Source organism: Rhinoraja longicauda, chromosome 31 (genome assembly GCF_053455715.1).
Source record: "Rhinoraja longicauda isolate Sanriku21f chromosome 31, sRhiLon1.1, whole genome shotgun sequence".
In the NCBI taxonomy this organism is placed as follows: Eukaryota; Metazoa; Chordata; class Chondrichthyes; order Rajiformes; family Arhynchobatidae; genus Rhinoraja; species Rhinoraja longicauda.
Genome location: NC_135983.1, coordinates 6,828,021 through 6,849,947, shown reverse-complemented (window position 1 = coordinate 6,849,947; position 21,927 = coordinate 6,828,021). Strand labels below are relative to the sequence as shown.

The 21,927-nt window shown below is 41.2% G+C and overlaps 2 protein-coding genes across 4 annotated transcripts in view; one reads left to right on the top strand and one right to left on the bottom strand.

Moving 5' to 3' along the window:
* Window positions 1-46: 46 nt before the first annotated feature.
* Window positions 47-7,124, top strand: LOC144608547 (actin-related protein 2/3 complex subunit 5-like protein). Its single transcript, XM_078426457.1, has 4 exons — window positions 47-488; window positions 3,155-3,226; window positions 4,106-4,282; window positions 5,444-7,124. Exons 1-4 carry the CDS (start codon window positions 348-350, stop codon window positions 5,504-5,506), a joined length of 453 nt encoding a protein of 150 aa, XP_078282583.1. The 5' UTR covers window positions 47-347; the 3' UTR covers window positions 5,507-7,124.
* Window positions 7,125-10,071: 2,947 nt separating this feature from the next.
* golga1 (golgin A1) overlaps window positions 10,072-21,927 on the bottom strand; it is an 83,987-nt gene continuing 72,131 nt past the window's right edge. For all 3 annotated transcript variants that reach the window (XM_078426026.1, XM_078426028.1, XM_078426027.1), the window contains 4 exons: window positions 21,088-21,147; window positions 17,928-18,107; window positions 14,106-14,192; window positions 10,072-11,571 (listed from right to left, as the gene is read on the bottom strand). In XM_078426026.1, the coding sequence (XP_078282152.1) occupies window positions 11,488-11,571; window positions 14,106-14,192; window positions 17,928-18,107; window positions 21,088-21,147 (411 nt within the window). In that variant the 3' untranslated portion in view covers window positions 10,072-11,487. The remainder of the gene's footprint in view (window positions 11,572-14,105; window positions 14,193-17,927; window positions 18,108-21,087; window positions 21,148-21,927) is intronic.

Below are 21,927 nucleotides of genomic sequence, written 5' to 3'. Positions count from 1 at the left end.
GGGGGAGAGCAGGGACTGGAAACCCTCAACTGGGGGGGGGAAATCTCTCACTGTTAGTATATTCCGCTGGCGCTTCTCGGCAATTACTGGAATGTATTTATGAAATGGTCCACTGGAGTAAACTCTGCGCCACCCTCCCCTTTTATGAAGTGTTAGTCTGCAGCCACCCCTTGTCCGCTGGCGCGGTGCGGCGGCGGGTTCCGGTTCCGCAGTAGGCCCGGTGCAGTCGGCAGCCGCCGCCAGTCTGATGCGGCCGCCGCTTCACTAGGAGAAGGCTCGGCCGGCCGGCCCGAGGGAGGGAGGGACGATCGTCCCGGTTCACGCCCGGGCTTTGAGCAGGGCCGGAGATGGCGAGGAACACGCTCTCCAACCGGTTCCGCAAGGTCGACATCGACGAGTACGACGAGAACAAGTTCGTGGACGAGCAGGAGGAGGCGGCAGAGCAGCAGGGCCCCGACTCGGGCGAGGTGGACGGCTTCATCCGGCAATATCCTTCAGCGGCTCGGCGGGCGCGGGCCAGCAGGGAGGAGCGGGCGAGGGAGAGGGGATCCAGTCCGTCCCGTCCACCCTCCGGGTCGGGCTCCCTCCCGTCACTCCCCCACCCACCACCATGTCCTGCCTCAGCCCTGGGAGTCTCTCCCCCTCCCCTCCCCTCCCCTCCCTCCTCGTCCTGCCCCACCACCGTGTCCTGGGGGCTGATAGTTGACGGGGCCTCCCGAGGTCGGGACGAGTTAAACCCGAGGCTCCCCACCCTCCCAATCCCCGGGACATCTCACTGTAAGCGTGTTACTTAACACAAGAGCCCCGAGTCTCCTCACTGCTGCAAGTGTGACATGAAAAGTAAGATTTGAGGGACTGAGCTATCGGGAGAGCTAAGATCTTATCCCTTCCCTTGGAGGGTCGGAGGCTGAGGGACGATCTTATAGAGGTGTATAACATGGGAGGAGCAGGTAGGGTGAATACAGTTTCCCCCCCCAGGTAGGGGTATCAAGTGCCAGAGGACAGATGAAGTGGCTGAGGGGCAACTTTTCCTCACAGAGGGTGGTGGGTGGGTACGTAGAACGAGCTGCCAGTTGCTGAGGTAGTTACAATAACAATACTTAAAAGACATTTAGACAAGTACATGAATAGGAAAGTTTTAAAGGGATATGGGTCATGGCAGGTCCATGCATGGAACTACCTTAGATGTGACATCTTGGTTGGCATTTCAGAGTTGGGCCGAAGGGCTTGTTTCTGCACTGCATGACTCTGCCATGTTAAGAGATGGTCTGGCAAGATCTGTGAAAAGTGGCCAAGTTTGTGGGTTCTTTCCAGAATTGGCAACATTTAGAGAGCATAAATGTTTTAACTGCTGATGAAATGCTATTTCCAGTATTTCTTTTGTGGCAAAAGTGATTATTAAAAAAATAGAATGCTTGTCTGGTCAGGCAGAGGGAAACAGTTGATGTTTCAGATTGATGCCGATTCCCTGCACCACATTACATTTGTTCCGATGCTTTACCCAAGGTTTGGGGGTATTATGTAGAATGATTTTATATCATAACTTGTTTCTCCATAAACAACTGGGTCATCAGCTTCAGCTAAAACGTGGAATGGTCGCTATTTTCTCACACAGCTCCCTGTTAAAGATCATTATGAAATTGTTGGATTTATATAACGTGATGAAATCAGTGCAGATTTTGACAGTTATCATAAGGACAGGGTTGATCACTTTTGCATAATATTTAGCCTTTGAGCTTCAGAGAAAGAATGAGGAGTCTCATCGCTTGGAGTCTCACTCCTAATTGTTCCAAGAAATACTTAATACACCTTCCTTCCCTTGCGTCTTAGATTTTGGCTATTTTAATCGCTTGCTATGTTTTTAATTATACTTCGGAGCTATTAAGTTTCCTCCTTATAGTTTGGGGCTATTATGTTTAATGCGCATGAGGCCTCAATTGTGACCTTGACATTGATTGTCTGCCGTAGTAATACTGTGCTCTAAATTAAAGAAAGGCAGTTTCCTTCATGCTGTTTATGACCGGCACCTTCCCTTTTTCTGGAAGAGTTGGTGGGCCACTGTTTTGTGTAGTACTTAATAATTGAACAGAAGTATGAAAAATGGCATTACACTGTGGAGTTTAACTTTTTTTAAGAAAATCTTGCAGATCTATGACTGGTATAGTTTTGTATTGAGTCACTTGACTGAGTGACTGTCAGTGAACATTTGAAATCCAGGATGACTGTACATTGGGAAATTTATCTTGGAGTGTAATTATTAAAACTTATGCACCTTGATATGGCTTCTTGTTAATGGCAAGACCCGTAACAGCATTGATGTGCAGAGGGATCTTGGAGTCCAAGTTCAAAGCTCACTGAAGGTGCAGCACATGTAGATATGGTGGTAAAGAAGGCATGTGATATGCTAGGGGCGTTGAGTAAAATAGTCTGCAAGTCATGGTGCAGCTCTATAGGACTTTGGTTCCGCTGCATGGAGTATCGCATGCAGTTCTGATCGTCCCATTGTAGGAATGATGTAGAGACTTTGGAGAGGGTGCAGAGGAGGCTTACCAGAATGCAGCCCGTAATAGAGGGTTTTGGTTACAGGAAGAGGCTGGATAGACTTGGATTGCTTTCTCTGGAATGTCAAAGGTTGAGGGGAGACTTGATAGAAGTGTATAAAATTCTGTGAGGCATACCTAGGGAAGACGGTCAGAATTTGACCAACACAAATGGGCATAACTATAAGGTGAGAGGGAGAAAGTTTAATGGAGAAGTATATGGCAAGTTTTTTACACGGTGGTAGGATCTGGAACGCATTACCTGGGGCAGATGCAATAATGGCATTTAAGAGGCTTTCAGATAGGCATATGGAAGTACAGGCAATAGAGGGATATGGATCATGTATAGGCGGATGAGAGTTTAACGTGGCATCGTGAACGGCACAAATATTTTGAGCCGAGGGCCTGTTTTTGCTGTGCTGTTTCATGTTCTGTGTTGTTCAAAGGGATTTAATCTGAATGCAGATGCTAAGGAGTAAATTTCAGATGTGTATAACCTGCATAGCTAACTCAACCTACACTTTTTGTCCATATGTAAATCTATACCTATAGAATAGCTTGGTGTTCAATGGTTCAGATATGATTTAGTCTTCCTTGACCTGCATTAATGAACAGGTGACATGCTTAGTGCGTTCCATGCAGCTTTAAGGAACCCTCCAGTTAACATGAAGAATCAAGCAGTCAAGGTATTTAAAGCTCTTGTTTTTTCTCCCAAGCATTGTCATTTTGGAAGTGTGAGATAAATGTAAATATATTCAAATATGCTCTGGCTCGTCTCCAAGAATGTCTATCTTGAACAAAGCATTTACCTGTTAATCTATTTTCCAAAGGTAAATTTCCTGTAGCTCTATCTGCATGAATACATGAGGATTTCATGTTTTGCTGCTTTAGGAGACAACTTCACCTCTCAGTTTAGAGCCTTTGGCATATTTCAGTTAACATCACTTGGAATAACAGATTAATTGATTGTGCCTTTTTGCTCCAGTTAGTATAAGACATAATATTTATATTCAAAATAATATATAACATTAACACACTTCCTGGATTGTTAACGCTGCTCTGTTTTTCTCATTCCACGCAACTTCTATTTCTTGAATTGGGAGTAATTCTAACTTCCAAAAAAAAAAACTTGTTATGAATGTAGTAAATATAGCTTTTAATATTGCAATATGTTGCATGGTATTATTGAACTCAGTTTGACAGACATTCCTGGGGCAAATATGTACTGTATGACTCTGACTATAAACACAGGCTAATGGGACTAGCTTTAATGGGCCATCTTGGTCAGCATGGGCGAGTTGGGCCAAAAGCCTGTTTCTGTGCTGTATGACTAAGTAAATATGACACTAGTTTGTCAACTGAACAATAAAAATCTGAATAAAAAGTAAGCTACTATATTTCAAAGAAATCCCCAAGTTTAATTTAAATTTCTACAATTTGGTACAATAATCAGTCTTGCAATATAAACACTGGAAATCATTTCATTGATTTAGATGTGCATTCACATTTCAGTTTGGTTAAAGATATGCAAAAACATAATTTTTTTTTTTTGTTTTCATTCACAGGAGCGGGCACAGGGAATAGTTCTCAAAGTCCTCACATCCTTTAAAAGTAGTGAAATAGAACAGGCAGTTAAATCGTTAGATAGAAATGGCGTTGACCTTTTAATGAAGTACATTTATAAAGGCTTTGAAAAACCCACAGAAAACAGCAGTGCAATATTATTGCAGTGGCATGAAAAGGTAAATCAATTTCTTTGTGTCCTTAATTGTTAAGATTTTAAAATGTACTCAAATATGCTACATCTACAAATTTGACATTGGGGAAGATGTTGGCTCTTTCACTATGCTGCCATTTTGATCATTAACTGCTAGATAAAATGTACGTGAAAAAGTAGGCTAAGATAAAATTACACTTTGAATAAATATTCTTTCTGGAATTAGATGACCGGGAGTGTGTTTTGGCTGTGTGCCACAATGGAGCACATAATTTAGCCATGCACTTTAATTCAGTGCAGAGATAGTTGAGACTTGTTTAAGTGCTGATGGATCTCATAATATTACTTTGGCTGGGAGTTTGTATCATTTAGACAGCATTCTTCCTTGCACTGGCACCAACAGGTCTTTGGTGATCACTCATTTGTATTGTCGAAACTTGCTGTACACAAATTGATGACTAGTTGCGAGTCACTGGGAATTTCTGAAGATATAATTTGGTATTGGTCTATTATTGTCACATGTAGCGAGATAGTGAAAAACCTTGCATGCTATCCAGACAAATCATACCATATGCAAGTACATTAGATAGTGCAAAATAGTGTTACAGACACAACGTAAAGGTTTAAAAAAAGTACGGGATGTAATGAGGTAGATTGGGGAAACTAAGACCTGCTGGTGCTGGTATATACCATAGACACAAAAAGCTGGAGTAACTCAGCGGGTCAGGCAGAATCTCTGGGGAAAAGGGTCAGGTGACGTTTTGGGTCAGGACGAAGAAGGGTCCCAACCCGACACACCTCCCGTTCCATTTTCTCCAGAGATGCTGCCTGACTCCCTGAGTTACTCCATCATTTGTCTATCTGAGGTAAAATGGGAATTCATTCTTAGCATGAGAGTCCAACAGCAGGGAAGAAGCTGTTTCTGAATCTGGGGTGTTGCATGCTTTCAAGATTTTCTATCTTCTGCTGAGGGGAAGGGAGGGTCTAGTTTGCATGATGGACTGGCTCCATTTAAAACTCTGCAATTTTAATTTCTCGCAGTCTTGGGGTGAGATGCTGGTTCCAGAATGGGTGTTACCATGTCAAAATTCATATAGAGCTAAATACATGAACTTACCATATGTAATTACGCTGTTTTTCATCCATAATGTAAAGCTCGAACATTTTCCTCCTCTGTTCTTCACAGGTATTAGCAGTGGGTGGAATAGGCTGCATAGTAAGAGTTCTCACTGCAAGAAAAACTGTTTGAAAAATAATACATTCGCTTGGTTGGAAAGCTGCTGAAAATTGAGGGAACAGCGAAAGAGAAATATCTGAACCCATCTTTAAAGATTAATTCATATTAAATGAAATTATTTTGAAAAAAAACTGTTGGAATGCTCTTTTTATCTAAATAGGTTGTGGTGGAAAGTTTGTGTGACAATGTTTTGGCCAAGTATGACATGCAAGGTCTTGCACATTCTAAGTTCCTTTACCATTTTTTGTTTTTACCTTTGGAAATGTTTTGAAACCAAATAGCAACTAATAAAGACACACTCATACAATGAGAAAATCATTGATATGACATTGTGTGTGGTGGAGTGTTGGGGATTTTACCCAGAATTGTTTGTGCCACGCAGTACTGGTGGATTAAGACTTCAGTGTCAGTACATGCAGTATTACGTTTGATTTCATTTGGGTCACTTGTTCCTTTTTGTACAGTTAGTTAGACTTGGTTTGATACACATGGCAATATTGGCTGAGTTGCCAGCGATGGATTTATTGTGAAGTGCCTGCTGCAAAATAAAACTGTTGGATCATTTTTAGTGTTTAGCTTTTGTTGTATCTACATCAAATAAGTTTGATTTCTGGTGTGTCTGAAGGAAGCAGTAAGGACACTCCTGGGTGAAATCTAGTGTATAGACATTCAGTACAATAATATATCACCAATAATCTTACTGGATCAAAATTCATAATTTGTTTCAAAAACCCATGAAGAATAATGTAATGCCAAGTCACGGGGTGACATTCCCTGCTAATAATGCATAGAACTGGCACTGAAGTGTTTTGCTCAGAATAGTGGCTGAAATGGGAAATGAAAATGTTAATGCTGTAGTGTGTGGCTCTGGTCAAACTGAACAGCTACTGTTGAGGTAATTTTATGACAATTATTTCCATTCTCTACTTGAGCAAAAACGTTTACCTGAATTGGTGAACATTTTAGGAAACCTTTTGCTTCACCTGTATGTAATAAATTTGTAGGCATGACTTTGCTATTTCAAAAATGTTATTAAACTATAAACTGGTTGAAATGTATATCATGAATAAGGAGGACAGTGGCCTTTACATATTTATTCCACTGAGGTAATATGCCTTTCTGCGAGTTCTACATCCCTTCATTGTTCAGTACCCAATTTTACAGAGATTGGCTGTGCATTTAACTTAAGATGCAGGGAAAATTTGTCTGCCTTTTATAACCTTTGATTTGTAAAACTGCCTCAACCTGCCAGTGAGGAGTGCTGCTAAACTAATACTTTTCACCATAAACTGTACAAACCAGCTGGACTGGTTTCAAAGCCAATGCACATTGACATCAGATAGTCAGTTTTTTTTAACATTGCTTCCCAAGCACCTGTACTGCCTGCAGGTTGGCAGTGGTGGCTTAGCACACCTTTCAATGAGAGATCTCAACACCTGGTTTGAGAGTGACTGGCCTCTTGCCTTGTTATTAGCAGCAACCAAGACCCTACACGCCCTCCTTAAACCTTTGCCGTCTCCTTACAACCCATGTTTTAATCTGCTTTGGCTCGGTGTTTATTTTGTCCAGTTATACCAATGAAGCGCCTTTGATCATCTTTCTACATTAAAGGCACTATTAAAAATGAAAATTGTTGTCATGGTTGAAACTTGTGCTTGGATATGGTGATGTGTTTACATAAACTCCAAGGGCCTCCAATTCACAATTCACCTCAATTGATCACGCCTTATGGTTTTAGAAGTAGACCATTCGTGAATGGAAATCAACCAGACTATTGTAAACCATCTTTTTTTAAATACATTAAATTTAGCCTTTTTTTCTTTCATATTTAGCTAATTTTAAAAATTGAGTTGCAGCAGCAACTGAACCAAATATATAGGTTGGGTGTGATTGCTGGGTTGATACGTCAATTAATTTCCGGTTCACCCCCATGGAACCTAACTTGGTAAATCAGTTGTTTATTACATCAAATTACATAGCCGAGGAAGCTAACTAATTATTACAATCTTAAATGTCTTCTTTGTAGACATCACTTTCCCAGCTTTACTAATATGGATGTCCTGAAGTATTGGAAAGCACTACACAGATAAAGGTTATCTGGGAAAAGAGAAACATCATAATTTAGTTCATTAATAATTAATGCAGAATAATTACTTCCAATGCAATGCTGCAAACTGTTGTCCTGTGATACTTTCACAATTAGAATTAGCAGGCACAGGCCTCAATGCTGTTCACCATTCAGTGAGATCTTGCAACAGCATTTCACTTTCCTGCCGTTATCTCATACCTTTTAAACATGCTTGCTTGACAGGATTCCATACATTTGTTTTAACTGACTTATTATCAAATGCTGTCCATATAAGAGGAATTCAAACTCATCAATCATAACACATGGAGGTAATTTTTCTAAAAATGCCACAAAGTGCTGGAGCAGCACAGTGGGTCAGGCAGCATCTGAAGAAGGGTCTTGACCCGAAATGTCACCCATTCCTTCTCTCCAGAGATGCTGCCTGACCCGCTGAGTTACTCCAGCATTTTGCGTGTAGCATCTCTAAAGAACAAGGATAGGTGACTTTACTGGTCGGGATCCTCCTTCGGATTGACTATAGTAGGGGGGAGAAAGCTGGAAGAGAGGTGGGACTGATTGTAGTTATACTCTCGGCTTTCTTGCCCCTCCCGACTCTGGTGATGTTTCAGGCCTGGGGCCTTCTCCAGGGATCCTGCCTGACCTGCTGAGCTACTCTAGTACTTAGTGCGTAATTTCTTGTAAACCAGCATCTGCTGGTTTTATCTCAGTCCAAGCAGCACCGGTTTCCGTAACAGTTCTAAATTTGCGTAAAGAGAGAAAACTTACATTATATACCTACATTAATAGTTCACATAACATTTTGATCAAAGCACTATTTAATCTTCTAAAATGCCACCATGCCTTTGACGTGGCATTGTTGAGTTGCTCCCTTACAGCACCAGAGACCCGGGTTCAATCCTGACTACGGTTGGTGCGTGTATGGAGTTTGTGCATTCTCCGCATGACCTGCGTGGGTTTTCTCCAGTTTCCTCCCACACTCCAAAGACATATTGGTTTGTAGGTTCATTGGCTTGGTAAATTGTCCCTAGTGTGTGTAGGTTAGTGTGCGGGGATCGCTGGTTGGCACAGTCTTGGTTGGCCGAAGGGTCTGTTTCCACACTATCTCTAAACTAAACTTGCCCCATCTTCAACTAATTCCAGGCAAACTATCCTCTACCTCGATATGTTTCCATTCTGGTAACTTAGCTTTAATTCCCATTTTCTTTATTTATTCTTAGTTTTCAGGAATCTCTAAAATGCATTTATGAGATAATGAAAAAGTTACAAATCCCTTTTTCCTCAACCCCATTTTATAAACTAATTTTAGCTTTGTAACATCCTAACTGAACTAGTTTCCAATTCCACTGTGTAAAAAAAGTGACCCACTTGTGAGTAAGCATGATTGTCTTTTGCAAGCTAATGCTTTCACAGGAATTCTATGGATTAACTGGCCCACCAGAACCATGCAACGTGACTGATTTATGGAGGAACATTTTAGATTGTAAATGACATGCCATATATTGTATAGTTTAATCACAAGTTCAAAGAAGGTTAGTTCAAAAGGCAGAAATTACCAAATTAATTATCCACAATTGAGACCAAACTAAATTTTGAAAGGAAAATTGAATTAATTCTTAATTGAATACACACAAGATAAAAAAAATTACAACTGCCCTCATGGTCACAAATATTATACAGCGCTCGATGGATATCGTTCACACTTTGTTGCCTCCATTCTTCTGGTGAAAGTGAAACTGGTGTTATTCATGCAATCATACATCACGGAAACAGGCTCTTCCCCTCTCCAAGTGCACACTGACCATTAAGCACCCATTTACACTCTTCCTGCACTAATCTGATTTTATTCTCCCCACAGAGTGCAGGAGGAAAGCAGCAGGCCTGGCAGCATCTAGGGAAGGAATGGACACGCAACATTTTGGCTTGGGATCCTTCTTCGATCTTAAGGTCCCAACCTGAAATGTCACCTCCCCAGATGTTGCCAGACCTGCCGAGTTCTGTCAGCACTTTCTGTTTTGATCAAGATTCCTGCGGATTCTTGTGCCTTTATTCCCTCTCACATTCCCTTCAACCCACTTCGGACTCCGCCACTCACCTCCACCCTAGGGCTAATCTAGAGAATTAACAACCCACATATTTTTGGGATGTGGGAGGAAATCTATGAACTTGGTGGAAACCCATGCAGTCACAGGGAGAATATACAAAGTCCACAGGGACAGCTTTGGAGGAAGGGATTGAACGCGGGTCTCTGGGGCAGTGAGGCAGCTCAATGCTGCCCCTTGAAGACTATATTCAGCTTCTGCTGGCAAGGAGCTCGAGTTAGTTTAAGCTAAATATTTGCATTCATTCAATAAGCTCGAGAAGAACCTTTTGGAAGTTTGCGATTTGTGCAGGTGATATTACCTCAGCATGTGATTTTCTTGGAGTAAGACGCAATAACAAATAGTTGCAGCAACTAAAGTTTTAAAAAAAATCCGAACTCAAATTCACAAGTCTAGAGGAATTTTAATTGGAAAGTATTGCACCTACAAATTATTCCCAAGCAAACACTGGTTAGATGGAGCATCAGTTGCTGTTTCCAGTCCAGGTTTACAACATTGAGGGAGAAAAATTAGTTGCCAAGGCCAATCAATGCATGTACAAATATTACATGCCACAGCATTTTGTATACAAATAAAAGTGCATTAGTTTTCATATAACATATATATATATTATATTATATACACACGTTGTCTTGCTTTTAACAAGAATTCCTGGTTTCACAACAATGGCAGGGTAAAGAAAATACTGATGGAACATCATTATTACAACAGCAATGCTTTCTGCCTTGGAAAAGCTGTAAATAATTTATGCATCCATTTTTTACATCTTGTGTGTTACAACCTTTTTCCCCATTTCTATACACAATACGCAGTTCCCTTAAGAAACAACCCTCTGGAATGCTACTCGAGTATACTGAACTAAACACACTTGTGCTTGCCCAATTTACACCAAGCATCAAATCTCCACTTTCTGCATTCCAGCACCATTTTCACGCAAGACTACAGTAATAAAAACCACATGATAACCTTAAAACAGCAACACATGGAAAGAGTTGAAATGGTGTAATGAATCAAGTTGAGCATGTACAATTATTGGGGTATTTTTGAGAAGTAAATATGTTTGTGAAAGGACTACAGTGATGGTTTTGGACCAATTAGAGGGAAAACTGATTGTGATATTAAACTTAGTCTCATCTGTTCATCTTTCATTTGCTTCCTGCTTTTGTCACTCCAAATAATCTATCTAGGTGCACACATGAAAATGGAGAAAAACATTTCATTTGGACCATGATACTGACTTCAAATGCAGTAATGGGCAGCATGACTGTTCCCCTCTCCTACACCGATAGGACAGTCAGGGGAAGGAGCTCCTGACATTTTATTTAGATTTTATTCCCATCTTTATATTCTAACACTAAGAATAAAAATGGTAACTTAAGCAAAAGATATTTGTAAGCATTCATTAATGTTTCTCAATGAAGGAACTTCACAAGTATAAAGATGTAACACAGTATGTTATTTCAAAGAGTGCTTCATTCAAATCTGTTCGGGGCTGTAATATCAAACCTCAATGTCCCCCTTGAAATCACAGAATTTTAATCTGTCCACAGTCTACTTTTTTCTATGAATATCATTCCCCATAGGAGAACGTCTTCATCTGCATTTAACAGGTGAAGTAGTATAAAGTACCAGGTACTATTAAATGTAAACAGCTCTAAAAATGGTAGTCCTGTATTAAAAACACTGTCATAACAGTGACAGAAAACATTAATAAGGATATCTTATCAATAGCTGCTGTAGTGTTCATCCAGAGAGTAATGTCGACGGTTCATTGGAGAGTGCACATTCCGGGCACTGCACTTTGTTCACTGCCAGTGAGCAGGAGGTCGGCCTGATAACGACGGCCGTACGATACCTTTAGGGGCAGGTTTAGATCCAAACCAAGACATCTGCAAAGTGTACATAATAATGTTTAGTCAGCCACTCGTTCGTCAAGTGCAATGATTCCATGTTAAGGATCATCTGATGCATCCCTCGTAGCTGAGTATCCCACTCAAATGTAAAATGATAACGCTGCAGGAGCTGATCTATTCCCCCAACAAATTAAACACCTCACACTCTGCGCGGGTAACTTTCAACCCAATGGTATGAACATTGAATTCTCCAATTCTAGGTAACTACACTACCCTCTCCCCCCCAGCCACTTTTTAACCTCTTTTCCCTGTGCCCCTCCTGAATGCATTCCCATTTCTCGCACAATTTCACCCCCTTTTCCCCATCCACCTATACCCTTTTTATTGGCTTCATATTTTAACCATCACTCCTTAATTCACACCTTTTGTCTTCTCATCTCTGGCCTTTGTCCATCCACTGCCCATCATAGCCACCCTCACCTGTAGCCACACATCACTTGCCTGGCTTTGTCCTACCCCAAACTCTCTTCCAGCTCTCGTCCCATCACTGAAATCAGTCTGAAAGGCTCCAACCCTAAACATTGCCTGTTCATGTCCTCCAAATATGCTGCCTGACCTACTGAGTTACTCCAGCATCTTGTGCCTTTTTTTAACCACTTTACACAAATGCTGCAGTATCCAAAACAGGAGATGCAAGAGAAAAAAATATTTCAGTCAGAGGCGCAAAATAGACAAGACTCTGTAAAGGACGATATTACAACATGACATAAACGAGTTCAATGTGAATATCCAAAATGCTTCTTAGAGGTATGATCAAACCTCTCAAGAGACATTGGGCTGGGTGATTACATTTTGAGGAACATCTTAAAGGGAGAGGCAGGAATGTTTAGGGAGGAAGTTCCAAAGATTAGTTGAAGATCCCATTGTGATGGTGGTGTGATTGAAATCTGAGGCAGTCAAAATATTGGAACCGGAGGACCACAGAGGAATCAGGGCTGGAGAAGACCATAGAGACAGAGGAGAGAGGCCAAGAAGAAATTTGAAAACCAAGGAAAATTTTTTTTAGATAGAGATGTTGCTTAACATGGCACTATTGTGGTTCAGTGAGTACAGAGGGTGGATGGGACGGTTTGAGTTAAAAAGCACAACCATGTTCCAGAACAGCTCGGTAGAACAAGAGTCAGTATAACAGTCAAGTGTGGAGCAGTGAAAGGATGAATGTGGATTTCAGAAACAAATAAATGACCAAAAACAGCATTGGGCAATCTTTGTGAAGATCTTCATCACAAAGTCAAATGTAACATCAATAATGGTGAATGGTCTATTTCATTTTCAAATTGATGCCAGAGGCAGACAGAGAATTGTGATTGGGCCACAGTGTTCAGAATAGAGACCAAAGGCAATGGGTTTAGTCTTCCCAACATTTGAGGTGAATAAAGATTTCACTCGCTCAGTGCTGTGTGCAGTTGCTCTTAAAAGGGTGAAGAGAAATGGTTGAGGCATCTCCCACAGGGCACATTGATGCTATGTTAACAGGTGATGCCGGGGTCAGCTTGCAGATAAGAAACAGGAGAAGGCCAAGAATAGATAGCGGAGTGCAGAGGTAAAAAGGCATTGCTGGTGAACCTCTGGCGACAACCAAATGAAAAATAATCATTGAGTATTCTATCTAGCTGGGTGTTGATGGAGAGAATTATGTTAAAGACTATGCAAGACAAGAACCATAACAAGGAAGGATTAGCAAGTAGGATGTGTTTACTAACTTTGGTAAAAGCCATTTAGTTACAGTGATTGAGACAAAAATCAGATTTGAAAGGGAGGGCATGGTTAAAACATGAGGGGTCTGAAGAAAGGTCCCAACTCCAATCGATGCAATTTCCCTCTGCAGATGCTGCCTGAGCAGCACCATGTGTTTTGCTCAAGATTCCAACATCTGCAGTTTCCAGTATCTCTAAAAGATTGCAGGGTGGGAATGATCTTCTTGCAGAGGGCAGTGAATCTCTGGAAATCTCTATCCCAGTGGATGCTGGATTATTGGGGGGGGGGTTAAAGAAGTAGATAAATGTTTGAAAGAGTGAAGCATTGAGGACTATGGGGAACAGAAGTAGAAGGCCCATAATCAATAGATGATCATGCTCACGTGCCCATGTGGCCTACTCTTGCAATTTTTTTCTTGTATTCTTATGTCCTAAATTAAAAAAGGGTTCAAGAAAAAATCAGCACAAATTTTGACAGCTGCAATTAATTCAATAATTGGAGAGGAAATGAAGCTCGGAAATGGGTGCATTTTACTAGAATGGTGGGTCAAAGTTCATGTAAGAGAGCAAGCTGCTGGAGGAACTCAGCAAAACATCGTCCATTTCCCTCCACCATAAGCTGCTGACATACTGATTGTTCCAGTAGTTTACTCTAGTTTCCAGCATCTACACACTCTTGTGTCTCTGGGTCAAAGATTATTCTTTTTTTATAGGGGTGATGACATAAGATTTGTTGAGGAACAACTATATCCAAGGAAAGAATGAAAACAACACAAGTTAGTTTGGCGAATCGAAAAACCAACAATGCTGTACCTTGTATTCTAAGGATTCCTTTAACATGTTCTCTTCTTCGCGTGTAAAGTTTAGTAGTACAGACACTGCTTTCACCAGTTGGTAGGCCTGTAACAAAAACTTACTGTAATCTGATACTTGTTTAATTTATTATACCATTGAAAATAAGCAAGTTCGGTATCGTGACTGTGCATGCCCAGGTCATGGGTCACTCGCGCTAAACATTCTCGCCGGCTGAGCTGCTGCGTGTATACAGACCTGCGTTTCATCCGTATTTTCCATTTTTGCTTCGAGGTAAGAAGATACTGCTTTCAAAACTATTAACTGGGTGTATTTATAGTTAATTTGTACAAAACTACGATGATTTTGGTTTTATTGCTTTATGCTTTGGTGAGGGAGCGAGATCGCGACGATTTTCTTTTGCATTGTGACTTGCACCGGTATGTAATGGACATGCTTACAGGACCCTATTTGAATGAACATATGATTGACTTTGTTATTTATTTTGTTTTATGTGTTACTGGGCAAAGCCATGTGCATTTGTGCAATGTTGGGCTGTGGGAGTAGCACGTATCACCTGAATAAGTGGATGCAGAATGTGTGTGACAGCCACAACTGTCAATTTGCTACGGGAAACTGTTTCTGCCCACCTCCCTTCAAACTCTAGGAAAAAAACTGCAGATGCTGGTTTAAATCGAAGGTAGACACAAACTGCTGGAGTAACTCAGGGGGGTCAGGCAGCATCTCGGGAGAGAAGGAATGGGTGACGTTTCGGATCGAGACCCTTCTTCAGAAGTCTGGAGAATAATCGAGTTCGGTATCTCGCTTCTTCGGACGTCATATGTTAATTCTAATAGGGTCCTGTAAGCATGTCCATTACATACAAGTCACAATGCAAAAGTAAATCGTCATGATCTCGCTCACTCATCGAAGCATAAAGCAATAAAACCAACAAAATCATCGTAGCTTGTACAAATTAACCATAAATACACCTAGTTAATAGTTTTGAAAGCAGTATCTTCTTACCTCGAAGAAGCAAAACTGGAAAGTACGGATGAAACGCAGGTCTGTATACACGCAGCAGCTCAGCCGGCGAGAATGTTTAGCGCGAGTGTCCTCTGACCAGGGCACGCGCAGTCGAAATACTGAACTCGCGTATTGTCATGCAGTTTTCGACAAGCAGAAGAGTACTAATGGATCAGCATGCAAAATGCTAAAATAAAATAATGCAGCAGTCACAAATCAATCATTCTACTCAAGTCTATTCAAGATTAACTTTTTAATGTTTCAAGAAATGTTCCCTCCACTTTTGAATTGGAATTCATTTATGTGTCAGGCTATAATGACCAGATCATTTAGAAAAGCATTATCTGTTCTGTAGATCTTCTAAAAATTACCTGCACTTGGCAACTGTGTTTCAGATCCAAGCTATCTCGACTATGGTACACAGGTTTATAAAATCATGAGGGTTGGAGATATTGTTAACGGTCACAGTCATTTTCCCAAGGATAAAAAGTCTAAAACTAGAGGACATAGATTCAACGTGAGAGCGGAATGATTTAGAGGGGAATGGAAGAGCAATTTTTCCACATAGTAGGTGGTGGATACATGGACGAGCTGCCAGAGGAAGCTTGAGCCAGGTCCAATTACAACAGTTAAAAAACATTTGGACAGATGCATGGATAGAAAATATTGAGAGTGTTCTGACCCAAATACAGGCAAGTAGGGACCAGCTTGGATAGACATCTTAGTCGGAATGTAAAAGTTAGACTGAACTGCCTGTTTCCATGCTGCATAACTCTATGACTCTATAACCAGCCTTTGGCAGATCCTTCCTTGCATTTTGGGGATTTGTATGTCTTTTATGTCTCTACATTGAGGAAAGTTATAGTGCACTAAATTATGTAAGTGTCCAGTTACTTTCTAACAAAATGTTAATCAGAACAGTAAGTGCCTGTGTGTCGGTCAATCTTTGTCTTGTAGCCTTTAAATACTAGCTGTGTGAGTGACTACAGTCAGGACATTTCTTATGATGTATGAAACATGAGCAATTGTGAGTGAGAAACTGCAGGCGTGGGAACACCACTGTGCAAATGATCAAACAGCACTGAAGCCAAGCATGCATTTTAAACAGAGCATCTCTTACTCTAATGTCTACCACCCCCCAGCCACCATCACCTCCCTCCGTCCCCATCGCAGTGTACAATATCCATGAAATCCTTTCCAAGTATGGAGCCTCAGTTTGGCTGCATCTAAAATACCTTGCCCTGTTTTAGTCCCGACATGTTGTTAAAACCTTTAGGCCCTTAATATGGTGGGTATATGGAATGAGCTGCCAGAGGAAGTATTTAAGACATGTACCATAACTACAATTAAAAGACATTTGCATAGGTACATAGATAGGAAAGATTTAGAGGGATCTGGGCCAAACACAGGCAGATGGGACTAGCATAGACAAGGCATCTTGGCCGGCATGGACAAGTTGGGACAAAGGGCCTGTTTCCCTGGTGTACGACTCTATGACCAGCATAAATTCAGAGAATTGGATTTATTTTACTATGTTAAAAGCAAAGACTTCAAGGTGTCTGTAAATGAAGAGTGGACTGGATTAAGCTAGATAGGCCAGGGACGATCAGACATCTGTACAAATCAGAAAAGCAGCAGTTAAATTCTCCGAATCACTTTTCAGAGGGAATCTTTGACCTCCATATGAGGTTGTTGGTGTGCATGGATGCAGTGCATTGCAAGCCCCCTGACAGTAATGAGATTAGTAACAGTGGGCAGGTGGGCTACTGAGAATAATTGAAGCTGGGGGGGATTGTTTTTAATTGCGTGATCAGGGAGCTTAAGGTGAAAGAACCCTAGGAGTCAGTGATCATAATATGATAGAATTCAACCTGCAGTTTTGGAGGAAGTATCTGAATTTGGATGTGTCGGTATTACTGTTGAGTAAAGGCAACTCAGAGGCATCTGGAAGGAGCTGGCTAAAGTTGATTAAAAGGGGACCCCAGCAGGAATGATGGTGGAGCAGCAATAGCAGGAATTTCTGGAAATAATTTGGAAGACGCAGGATCTTTTCATCCCAAAGAGGAAGAAACATACTAAGGTGACAATGAGGCCACCATGGCTGATAATGGAAGTCAAAGATAGCATAAAATCAAAAGAGAAGGCATATAATATGGCAAAGATAAGTGGGAAGCTAGAGGATTGGAGCTTTTAAAAACTAACAGAAGGCAAATAACAAAGCAATAAGGGCAGAAAAGATGAAATATGATGGTAAGCAAGCCAATAATATAAGAGGATACCAAAAGGATTGGCTGACTGGCAGAAGACAAAGAGTGGGAACAAAGGAGGCCTGTTGTGTTTGGTTGCTGGTGACTAGTGTGTTCCGCATGGGTCGTTGTTGGGTCAGCTGCTTCTCACGTCATATGTCAATGATCTGGATGATGGATAAACAGATCAGCCATGATCGAATGGTGGAGTAAACTCAATGGGCCTAATTCTGTCCCTATGTCTTATGGTTTTATGTGACAGGAAGGAATTTTCTAAATCTGAGAGCTGGATATCCAGAGGGCAGGGTTATTGTGATGGGATTCATGGTGACCAAAGATCTCAGGCTGTCAGAGTAGAAGAAATGTTTTTGAAAGAATATTTCCAACTCCCTGGATTGACAGTGAAGAATCATATATCCAATGTTACATCTGTTTGAACACCAAACAACTCTAGCACTTTCCTCTCACGTTATTTAAACTACCATCACAGATCTACATTTAACATCCAGCAGTCTGAAGTAATATCTTTCTTTTGATCATCTTCAAACTGCAGCGGTTATTATAGACTTACCTCCGATTCTCGCACGGACATGAACTTGAGGAGAACGTGTTTAAGATACTCAAAGTTTATCTCCCTGGAGTCATTGAGATCGGAATTGTTTACAACGGTGGAAGAATTACTCGCCATGCATGGTGGCTCGAAGTAGGATCTCTCTCGGACTTCCACAGGGTCCATTTCTGGCTTCATTTTCTTTGATGAGATAGAGAATGTATTAACCAAAAATGTTATATTCAAAATCAAAACAAAATCTCTGTCAGAAGCTCATTGCCATTTTGTTTCAAGTTTCCAACTTAAGCTAATGAAAAATCTAAATAAGTAACATTTCTGTTTGCCCACTGTTGGTGTTATTGCCTCCTGAGAACATAAGCTAAAATCCAGAACTGTTTATGCACTCAGTCCATGCTTGTATTTTGAGGATGTGTATGTGTACGTGTATATATACACATTGAACTTTTTTTTCTCTCTTGTTTATCATATTGTTTGCAGTGTGCTATATTTACATATTCTGTTGTGCTGCAGCAAGTAAGAATTTCATTGTTCTATCTGGGACATATGACAATAAAACACTCTTGACTCTCGACCTTCAAGGATTAGAAATACAGTGGAAACAAGTAACTGCAGATACTGGTTTGCAAAAATTAACACACAGTCCTGAAGTAACTCAGTGGGTCAGGTTGCATCTCTGGAGAACATGGATAGGTGAGGTTTCAGGTCCGAAGAAGTATCCCGACCCGAAACATTATCTATCCCTGTTCTCCAGTGACCTACTGAGTTACTTCAGAACTGGGTTTTTTTTTTGTACACCAGCATCTGCAGTTCCTCATTTCTACACTGTATTTCTAATTTTGGCCACATCAGTAGGAAACCACAAAATTTACTTTGCCAAACCAACATTATTTTTCAATGGCCTAAACACATAAGAAATGAAAACGGGTGGGTTGGTTCCAGTTGAAAGCAATATACCACATGCAAGAAGTGAAAGCACAGGATTTTGAGTGGGTTGTCAATCATAGAAACATCAGAAAATAGGTGCAGGATTAGGCCTTTTCGGCCCTTCGAGCCAGCACCGCCATTCAATATGATCATGGCTGATCATCCACATCTGTACCCCATTCCTGCTGTCTCCCCATATCCCTTGATTCCGTTAGCCCTAAGAGCCACATCCAACTCTCTCTTGAATACATCCAGTGAATTGGCCTCCATTGCCTTCTGCGGCAGAGAATTCCACAGATTCACAACTCTGGGTGAAAAAGTTTTTCCTCATCTCAGTCCTAAATGGCCTACCCCTTATTCTTGAACTATGATCCCTGGTTCTGGACTCCCCCAATATCGGGAACATATTTAGTCTGCATCTAGCCTGTCCAATCGCTCAATAATTTTGTATGTTCTATAAGATCTCCTCTCATCCTTCTAAATTCCAGTGAATATAAGCCCAGTCGATCCGTTCTTTCATATGTCAGTCCCACCATCCCAGGAATTAACCTGGTGAACCTACACTGAACTCCCTCAATAGCAAGAATGTCCTTCCTCAAACTAGGAGACAAAAACTGGACACATTACTCCAGGTACGGTCTCACCAGGGCCTTGTACAACTGCAGTAGGACCTCCTTGCTCCTAAATTCAAATCCTCTCACTATGAAGGCCAACATGCCATTTGCTTTCTTCACTGTCTACTGTACCTGCATCCTTTCTTTCAGTGACTGATGTACAAGGCCTTGAAGGTCTTGTAGCACCTTCCCTTTTCCTAATCTGACACCATTCAGATAATAATCTGCCACCTTGTTCTTGCCACCAAAGTGGATAACCTCATTTATCCACATTATACTGCATCTGCCCACTCACCCAACCTATCCAAGTCACCCTGCAGCCTCGTGGCATCGTCCTCACAGCTCACCCTGCCACCCAGCTTTGTGTCATCCGCAAACTTGGAGATGTTACATTTAATTCCTTAGTCTAAATCAATAATATATATTGTAAATAACTGGGGTCCCAGTACTGAGCCTTGCGGCACCCCACTAGTCAATGCCTGACATTCTGAAAAGGACCCGTTAATTCCTACTCTTTGCTTCCTGCTGGCCAACCAATTCTCTATCCATTTCACAAAATGCTGGAGTAACTCAGCAGGTCAGGCAGCATCTCAGGAGAGAAGGAACGGGTGACGTTTCGGGTCGAGACCCTTCTTCAGATTCTCTATCCATGTCAATACCCTACCCCCAATACCATGTGCTCTAATTTTGCATACTGATCTCTTGTGTGGGACCTGGTCAAAGGCTTTGTGAAAGTCCAGATACACCACATCCACTTGCTCTCCTTTATTCAATCTATTTGTTATTTCATCAAAAAATTCCAGAAGATTAGTCGAGCATGATTTCCCCTTCATAAATCCATGCTGACTTGACCGATCCTGTCACTGCCTTCGAAATGCACTGCTATTACATCTTTAATAATCGACTCGTGCATCTTCCCCACTACCGATGTAAGAGTAACTGGTCTATAAATTTCCTGTTTTCTCTCTCCCTCCTTTCTTAAATAGCAGGGTTACATTAGCTACTCTCCAGTCCACAGGGACTGATCCAGAGTCTATAGAATATTGAAAAGTGATCACCAATGCATCCACGATTTCTAGGGCCACCTCCTTGATCACTCTGGGATACAGACCATCAGGCCCTGGGGATTTATCTGCCTTCAGTCCCAACAGTTTACCTAACAACATTTCCTGACTAATGTGAATTTCCTTCGGTTCCCCCCTCACGCCAAATCCACGGTCCCCTAGTATTTCTGGGAGATTGTTCGTGTCTTCCTTAGTGAAGACAGAACCAAAGTACTTGTTTAACTGGTCTGCCAGTTCCATGTTTCCCATTATAAATTCACCTGTTTCTGACTGTATGAATCAAGAAGACAAGCTCCCTTAAATTGTGCCATTAAAACTGGGTCAAGCAAAATCAACGAAAAATATCCAGGGAACAATTCCGCAGGCGACATTATTTCAGTACTGGGTTAGTGATGATAAGCTGTGTGTGTCAAGCGATCTGTTTCAGTTAGTATCTGCTTTACTCTGTGCACGTGAAAGATATTGGTGTCATCTTGCTGACCCACTTTTTGAAACGATTGCTGAAAGTAAAATAAAATCTAATTGATATGTTTATTTAGGTTCACGCAGGAGACTTACCAGTTCCTTCTGCAGGGTCTTTTTCAGTTCTGTTAGCCTCTGAAGCAGCTGTTTAATTGTCTTTGAGAGAAGAAATTTAAAATATGAAACACAACTGGGACTGTGTATTATTTGATAAAACAAACCTGGCTTAAAATTTACCCCTAAAATAGAAGACCAGCGTATATATATATAAGCAAACATTCCGGTTTTCTAGGACGAAGCACTCATGGACTTTGAGTGAAAACGTGAGCCCTGAAACGGAGAGGAGGAAGGGGGCCATCACATCCTACCACAACCAAAGAGTTTCAGTATCATGGTATTGTGAAAGGTGTGGATATATAACAGATCAAATGGTGCTGGCTGTTCAAATGGAGGGTTATGTTATTTCTATCCAGCAAGTCCCAGACAACCACAGACCCAACTGCAAGTCTGAGAGACAGCAGCCTCCATATGCTCCATTGTTTCCACATGGAGGTTTCAAAACCCAAGAGGGAAGGCAAATTATTAAACAAAAAATACTTAAGAAAGCACAAATCATGAATAGCTTTTAAAATATTTATTACTTGTATTTTAATGCTGCAACCAAATATTCAGTTTTTGTTTATTACATGGGGAATTGGACAGCGAAGAAGGTTATTTAAGATTATAACAGGATCTAGAACAAATAGGGAAATGGGTCAAGGAATCGCAGTGGGAATTTAACTCGAACATGTGCAAGGTGTTACATTTTGGTAAGTTAAATCAGGGTGGCACCTCCACAGTAAATGGCAGGCCGCTGGAGTGTTGTAGAAAAGTGAGAACTAGGGGAACAGGTACACAAGTTCCCTGATGGTGGCGGCACGGGTGGACGGGGTGGTG

Bases quoted from the DNA above. Each gene is read 5' to 3' on its own strand.
- LOC144608547 (XM_078426457.1), top strand. From the start codon at position 348: ATGGCGAGGAACACGCTCTCCAACCGGTTCCGCAAGGTCGACATCGAC. The intron at 3,227-4,105 runs GTATTTAAAGCT...TTTCATTCACAG, and splicing joins TGAAGAATCAAGCAGTCAAG to GAGCGGGCACAGGGAATAGT. The intron at 4,283-5,443 runs GTAAATCAATTT...TGTTCTTCACAG, and splicing joins TATTGCAGTGGCATGAAAAG to GTATTAGCAGTGGGTGGAAT.